The sequence below is a fragment of the Hydra vulgaris genome, chromosome 01, assembly GCF_038396675.1.
Source record: "Hydra vulgaris chromosome 01, alternate assembly HydraT2T_AEP".
NCBI lineage: Eukaryota > Metazoa > Cnidaria > Hydrozoa > Anthoathecata > Hydridae > Hydra > Hydra vulgaris.
The window spans coordinates 70,723,341-70,731,284 of record NC_088920.1 but is presented as its reverse complement, the minus strand read 5'-3'; the positions used below and the strand labels follow the sequence as shown (position 1 = coordinate 70,731,284).

The 7,944-nt window shown below is 29.0% G+C and overlaps 1 protein-coding gene across 1 annotated transcript; it reads right to left on the bottom strand.

Annotated features, from left to right (window-relative positions):
* Nucleotides 1-1,852: 1,852 nt before the first annotated feature.
* Nucleotides 1,853-7,153, bottom strand: LOC124809410 (52 kDa repressor of the inhibitor of the protein kinase-like). Its single transcript, XM_065789074.1, has 2 exons — nucleotides 2,205-7,153; nucleotides 1,853-2,084 (listed from the first exon to the last, which is right to left on the bottom strand). Exon 1 carries the CDS (start codon nucleotides 6,115-6,117, stop codon nucleotides 4,234-4,236), a length of 1,884 nt encoding a protein of 627 aa, XP_065645146.1. The 5' UTR covers nucleotides 6,118-7,153; the 3' UTR covers nucleotides 1,853-2,084; nucleotides 2,205-4,233.
* Nucleotides 7,154-7,944: the final 791 nt, after the last annotated feature.

The window sequence follows — 7,944 nt, the reverse complement described above, 5'->3', positions numbered from 1 at the left end:
CATCTTTTAGATAATAATTTGATAAATAAGAATCAACATGGTTTTCTACCAGGTAAATCTTGCTTTACAAATTTACTTGAAAGTCAAGATATTGTAACTCTGGCAGTGATCAAGATTATCACATTGATATCCTATTTACTGACTTTTCTAAAGCTTTTAAGAGAGTTCACTATAGAAAAATTATATTAAAAATTGAAATGTACGGTATAAAGGGAATCGTTCTTAAGTGGGTTTAGTCTTTTTTATCAAATAGAAGGCAAAGAGTTGTTATTGAAGACATTGCTTCTACGTGGCTTGGTGTTTTAAGTGGTGTGCCGAAAGGCACTGTACTTGGACCAATCTTGTTTATGTTGTTTTAATTTATATCAATGGTCTTCCGGTTAAACTAAAAAATAAGATTGCAAGGTTTTCCACATAATCCGTGATAAAAGTAGTAATAATCTACAGGATGACATAAATTATATTGTTAATTGGTGCAATGACTGGAGTATGCAACTAAATATAGAAAAATTTAAAATAATGCAACTAAATATAGAAAAATGTAAAATAATGCATGTCAATAAAAGTAAGAAATTAAATAAAAATATCAATAAATATTACATTTCTGATTATCAATTGAGTACGGTGGATTGTGTAAATGATCTTGGTGTCATGTTTAAAAGCAATCTGAAATATGATCATCATATAGCTGGGTGTGTTTCTAAAGCAAATAGAATTTTAGGTCTTATCCGACACACATTTTCATTTTTAAATGCTGATATACTTAAGTTGTTATATATTTCGCCAGTACGCCCTCATCTAGAATATGCGCCTTCTATTTGGAATCCATTTTTAAAAAAAGTCATTAATCTTATTGAAGGAGTACAACATAGAGCAACAAGAATAATTCCAGGATATCCAGAGCTTCTATTCGAGGAAAGATTAAATAGACTTAATCTAACAACCACATCAATGAGAAGAGAAAGAAGCGATTTAATTAACTTTTTCCAATATCTTAATTATTCTTATCAGCTAAATACTATCTTCCCTAAAAAATTTTTGTCGACCAACTGGACCAGTCTTGATGAACTTTATTATGTGAATTAAAATTACAAATTTTAGTTTTTAAATTTGCTGCTAAAGTGAATTACCACTCAGTGAGCATTTGCTCACCGCAGCAATTAAATAAATAAATATATAAATAATGCATCAAATACTTAGCTAATATAATGAAAGAGTTTTTGTAAACTGATTACTGAATTACACAATAAATATTTAATGTTTAAAATTGGTTTCTTTTTTTTTTTTTGTATATTCTTGTATTTATTTTTAATACATGTTGTTACATATTACACAAAAATCATACTTTTTACATGAACAGTTTATTCCCAGTGGGCACAATGACGTTGAAATAACGTTGAAACAACGTCGCAAACCGACGAAATGCAATGTTGAAACAACGTTGAAATTTGGTGGAATTGGAAACAAAATCCGACGTTGAAAACCACGATGTTGAAACAACGTCGATGAAAACGTTGTTTCAACGTTGTTATAACGTCTTATAGACTACATATCATCCATATTTCAACTTCGATAAAATGAAAATTAAAAGTTCAACGTTAAAATTACGTTGTTTTAACGTCTTATCGACAATATATCAACCATATATGGTTGATATATTGTCGATAAGACGTTAAAACAACGTTCAAACAACCTAATTTCAACGTTAAATGTTGGTCATTTGATAAAAATTATACAGCCTATTGGATATAACTTATATCCAATAGGCTGCAGCCATGTTAAATTGTCATCGTTAACATGTTAAATTGTCTCGACTTGGATTGCGATAAAATAAGACAATAAAAAAGCAATATTTTGCGCTAAAAGTAGTGTATTTCATGTTCAAAAAATTATTTTAAGGAGTTTATATAAGAAATAGATAAAATGTTAACATTTTATATATACATTTTATATTAACATATTCGAATCGTCATTTACGCACCGACCGCCACCATTAGATCTGTCGGGTGCATATTTCAACAAACTCATGATATCTGTTCTGACTTCAGCAACCGTAGCAGTCGCTTTACTAAGCATGACGCTTTCTATAAAAAAAGGTATTGCCTGAGTAATTTGCAACAAGTACAGCAAGAACTTGAAATTAAAGTAGCACCACATCATCAAATTGTGTTTTTCAATAACAGATAACATTACTCATGACTTACCAACAACAACTTTACAAATGTTTGTGCCTTCAAATTTCTCTTTACCCTTGCCGCCAGCCATGTTGAACTTTGATTGTAAACCATTGGTCATCAACCTACAACAAAAATTTATTATTTTTATAAATACATTAAACTTTGATACAATATCAGGTTAGGTAGCCCAATGGCACCGCGTATACCGCGGAATTCCGAATGGTTTTAAAATTTCAAAAATTCAATGACTTTTTTTTTTGTAGAAATAGGTCAATTTCAATAAAAATTATACATATATATAATAGATCATCCAGGTCAAATTTGAAAAATCCGAAAAATTGTTTGCGGAAAAAGTCCGGAATATTTCCCCCCTCCTCCCCCCTTATTTTCCCTCCTAATTTGCTTTCATCTGAGTTGCTTTTATTTTTAGTTTTAAATTTCATCCTGTAAGATAGAGTCTGTAAGATAGACACTTTTTCGACATTTGCCAACTAGACGAATTCTTTAAATTTCCAGACTTCAAAATGTCGAAATCTTCTAACTGTATTTAAAATTGCTGAATTCAATGCCATTATAGAAAGTGGGAAAGAAGAGGTGACACCAACCCTACTTGGGAGTGGAAATACTTTTCATTTTGTTTTTTCTATGGGAAGTTAAAAATTAATTCTACGGATGCCGTATGTATCATTTCTTTAATACGTCGTTAAATTTTTTTTTTAGAAATAAATCCTTTCTAAATTTACGGTTCAACCCATTAAAAGATATAAATTCTTCACTCATTAAAAATCGCAAATTTTGAAGACTACCAACAATGACATTTATCATTATTATTTAGTCGCTATGTTTTAGTACGTCGTTCAGCGAAGACTGATTTATTGGTTTTCTTCTTTACTTACCACCCTAGATTTAAAAAGTTGTCAGCGCAATAAACAATAAGTATAACAAATTTCAAGAATGTGTCTAAAAACATTTGATTTCTCTAATATGATTCGTTTCCGACAAATTTTTATATAACGACATAAGGACAGGCGTGAAAGAATAACAGGCGTAAAAATTATTATACTTATTGTAATAATGTTCAAATTTACAAAATACAATAAATTACTTATAAAAGACAAAAATAATATCATTTTATTTTAATCTTACTCAGTAGAAATAATTTTCTGCTGGAATATAAGCAAAGTTGATTTTGATATCTCTTGTTAGAAATCAAGTCCGTAAACAACCGTAAAAAAATTTTAAAATCATTTCAGATAAAATATTTCAAATTATAAGGTAAAAAAAAAATCTTGGTAAAAGTTTCTTTTCATGGTTTTTAGTTATTTATTTATTGAAAAATTATTTAAAATGTTGCCTTGGCTATTTAGTTCATAAATTAGACATAATACTTGTCTAATTCACTTAACGAAGTGCACCAACGAGAAGGTAAGCCATAGGACTTTCACTCCATCAGTAAACTGTCGTATTGCCTAAGGTTAGCCCTCCATTTCTGGATTCTTTCCTTTTCTTGATAGGCAATTTGAGTAAAGTAATAGTAATGTCGCCTAAGGTTAGCCCTCCATTTCTGGATTCTTTCCTTTTCTTGATAGGCAATTTAAGTAAAGTATTAGTAATGTCGCCTAAGGTTAGCCCTCCATTTCTGGATTCTTTCCTTTTCTTGATAGGCAATTTAAGTAAAATACTAGTAATGTAGCCTAAGGTTAGCCCTCCATTTCTGGATTCTTTTTTTTTTATAGGCAGTTATGCACAAATTTTTTGATAACATTTTATAGTTTTTTTTCCTTTTTTAACATTTTAATATAATAATATAAAATACAATATATACAGATTATAATACAACAAATAAAATAATAACTAAAAAAGATTTCACCTGAAAATGCTTTCAACATTAGGAATTAATAGAAGCAGAAAATGAAAATATTATTTTAGTAGTTTATATTAAAAATATTTAAAACAATGAATAGTAAATTATTAATAAGAAACGATTTACAGATTATTTAAAAGACACTTATTAAATGATAGTTAAATTTTTTACTAATTACTTTTTACTAAATTTTTATTTGAATAACAATTCTAATTTTCTGTCTCCTTTTGATGCAAAAATTTCAATAACTCTGTTAATATCAGGAACTATTTCCTGATGAATAGACATTAAGGCAAGTCCATTCAATCTATTTTCTGACATAGTACTCCTAGTATAAGTTTTTATTCTTCTAAGAGTAGATATTGACCTTTCACACTCACAAGTTGTAATTGGTATTGTAGCAAGTATATGAAAAGCCTCTAAAATGTTTGGAAAGCCTCTCATATCCATGAACTTTAATGTATCTAAAATAGTAGATGGTAATTCTGTCTTTTCTTTCCAAAATTCCTCCCATAACTCTGATTCAGCATGAATTGATGAGAAATGAGGAAGATCAGATTTATAAAAATTTAAAAACTTAAGGAACTTTTCCTTCCATGGATAAGATTTAATATATTGCTTTGTTAAACTAGCAGGAAGAGCACTAAGACCATTATAAACAATCATACTCTCAACATCAAACCTGTTTTCTAGTTCATTGAGAAGATGATTAACAAGAAGCAGGGTAATAGAAACTTTAAAATAATCAGATATAGTATCACATATTTGATTATCTCTATGCTTCTGAATACCACAAGTTCTAGGTTTTTTTTCCTCAATATCAAATGTTTTTGCCAATGCAAGAGCAATTTTATACCATTTGTTATGGTAAGCATCTGCATTTTTTTGTATTTCTTTTAAACGATTAGTCAAATTTTGTATTTCATCCACTTGCTGGGAAATATCAAAAGATTTAGTTTGAAGGGTGATTGTAATTCCGTAAAAGTAATCCATAAGCTGTTTAGTTAAAACTAAAGAAACTATAAAAGAAAAATTTGACAACAACTTCATAAAAGAAGACGCTTTTGAAGATGTTTCTTTATTGTACTCTTTTAAATTATTGTCTTCCATTTCTTCAAAAGCAGAAAAAACTGCAGAATAATTATCAAAAAACACATCAAGTCCACGAAGCTTTTGTACCCACTGAGTTCGACATGTGTCAATAAGTTTTGCTTGACCAGGAAGAAGGTATTTTTTTAAGCAATTGCTTCTTTTAGGAGATAAGTTAAAAAAATAAGATATGTCTTTAACTTGCTCAAGCAAATTTTTTACTTGCTGGATTTGACAACTTTTCCCAACAACTAAACTAAGTTTATGTGAGGCACAGTGAACAAATAATGCCTTAGAATTAACATTTTTTATAAGAGATGAAACACCTTTGTATTCACCTGCCATTGAAGCAGCTCCATCATAAGATTGACCTCTGCATCTTTGTATATCTAGGCCGAATTCTTTTAAAGTTTCAAGAATGTTGGTAGCTATGTTTAAACCACTTGTTCCTGTTTTGCATTCGAAAAAGCGTAAAAAAACTTCCTTTATATTACTGTTCAAGTCAACATAACGTATGACAATAGAAAGTTGTTCTAGCGTTGCACAGTCTGAAGCCTCGTCTGCCATAATAGAAAAGTACTTACTTTTTTTAATATCATTTATTAATATCTCTTCAATCGCATTTCCACAACACTCAATTAACTCGTTCTGAATGGTCTTCGAAATATATGTAGAATTTTTTGGGGTAGAGAGAAGATGCTCCTTTAGAATTGAATCACCTGCATCAACTCTAAAATTTAGAAGCTCAATAAAATTACCCAGCCCTGAAATTTTTGAAGATTCTCCAATTTCTCCTTGATATTTTCTATCATCTCTATGACCTCGTAGAGACATATCATTTCGACCCAAAAAGATTATAGTCTTGACAATTGATGCAAGCTTTTTTTTGTTTTCTTCTATACGCTGCTTCCTAGAAAAATCTAGAGAAACTTCAATAGGAAAAGTGTTATTTTTAACTCTAGATAAAAGCATATTATAACAATGCATGGACTTGATGTGCAATCCGTCAACAGTTTTCTCATGATCATTGAAAACTTTTATAGCATTACGCCAGGTATTAAATGGTTCTTTGAATAAGTTACATAATGCATATTTGTTTGGTAAGCTTGCACCAAAAAGAGTACACGGAAGACAATATGCTCCATCTTAAATTTTAGAATAACAAAGCCAAGAAAAATCACTTAACCATTTTAGCAAGAACTTTCTTTTTCTGCTTTTACCTGTTAGCGGAAATTGGAAACTTTTATCAGGAATCCAGACATTATTAATTAGAGATAACAGTTTGCTATCATTTGATCCTGATTTTAAATTTTCAACCTGTAGATGATATGAAGAAACATCATTGTTTGAATAAGATGCTACCTGATTTATAGTTAATAAACTAACATCAACAACCATGTTTTCATTAAGTGGAATATTTAAGTCAAGAGTGTTTTTATCACTGTTGTTGGCGTCTTTTGAGATTCAGTTTTAACTGTTTTATCACAATCTCCAGACTTATCTAAATCTAAAGAGTTCTTAGAAACAGTAGGAAAAACTAATTTAGACTGGATTGCTTTTTGTATTTTATTATTTGTAGGTGGAAAACTAGACTTAGTCATTTTTATTTTTTTGATATCAAGTAAACTTGCATCACTCAAAACAACAGCTGGTTGTTTTTTTGAAAGATCTTTAATCAGTGGTACAAAATGATTTGGATTAAAACATAAAACACTTTTGTTTTTTATTTTATCTAAATTGCACCACAGAATGTTTATCGGACAACTTAATTTTTGGATACGAGGCTTTACAACTGTATTAAAAAAACAATGATACTTTTTAAAACCAATTTCAGGATAGATAGATTCAATAGGTTGCTTTATAACACTAGATAATGCTATTAGGCAAATGAAAGATGAAAATGTTTTATCAAAGCAATTTAAATATGCTTCTTTTAAAAGAAGTTCAGAAATCATATTATCATTAATCGTTGAAAAACTGTCAGAGCATTTAAATGAAACAGCGATAAAAAATAAATTAGCAAGCTGAGAATATTCAGAGCTATGTTGATTAAAATAACTCAAAAAATAATCATACCTTGTGTAAAAATATATGTTTTCGAATAACTCAATTGATGTCAGTAACCTTAGAATTTTTGAAGTATGCTTACTGTCATTTAAAAGCAAAGAGACTGAGCTATAAAGACAATTTCCATCTTCAGTAGATCTGAGAAAAATAGTAAAATATACTGAAATGTAATAATAGGTATAAAATACTAAAATTTAATATAATATTATTAATAATATTGATAAAAAAAAAGATAAAGATTTAGTTTAACTAAAAGTTTTTTTTTCATAAAGAATTATAAGGTAACCATTTTTTTTACTATGAAAAGGAGGAAAAAAAATTTAAGATAAAAAAATTTAATTAAAAATAAAATATAGGGCTACACGAACGATGTAAGCGCATTATGAATAAATAAAATTAACCCTGGACAGACACAGTGGGGTCTTGAAAATATTTTATTTTTGTATTTTGACAAAAAAATACAATTATTTATGATACTGTTTTGTATTTGCTATCTTAAATACAATATTTACAGCTTATGAAAATGATTGGGTGAAAAAAAGTTCGACGCGGCATCTTTGAATTCAGAGATTAACAGATTAGTTTTAAAATATCGAAAAGGAGGACAGAAAGGAGGACACTTATCGAGGGAGGACAGAATCTACAAAAGGAGGACTGTCCTCCCTAAAGGAGGACGGTTGGTCACTTTAAGAATTAGAGTATATACTCTAACTCTTTAAGAAATAAAATAAATCTATCATAGCCTAA

Bases quoted from the DNA above. Each gene is read 5' to 3' on its own strand.
- LOC124809410 (XM_065789074.1), bottom strand. From the start codon at position 6,117: ATGCATTGTTATAATATGCTTTTATCTAGAGTTAAAAATAACACTTTT.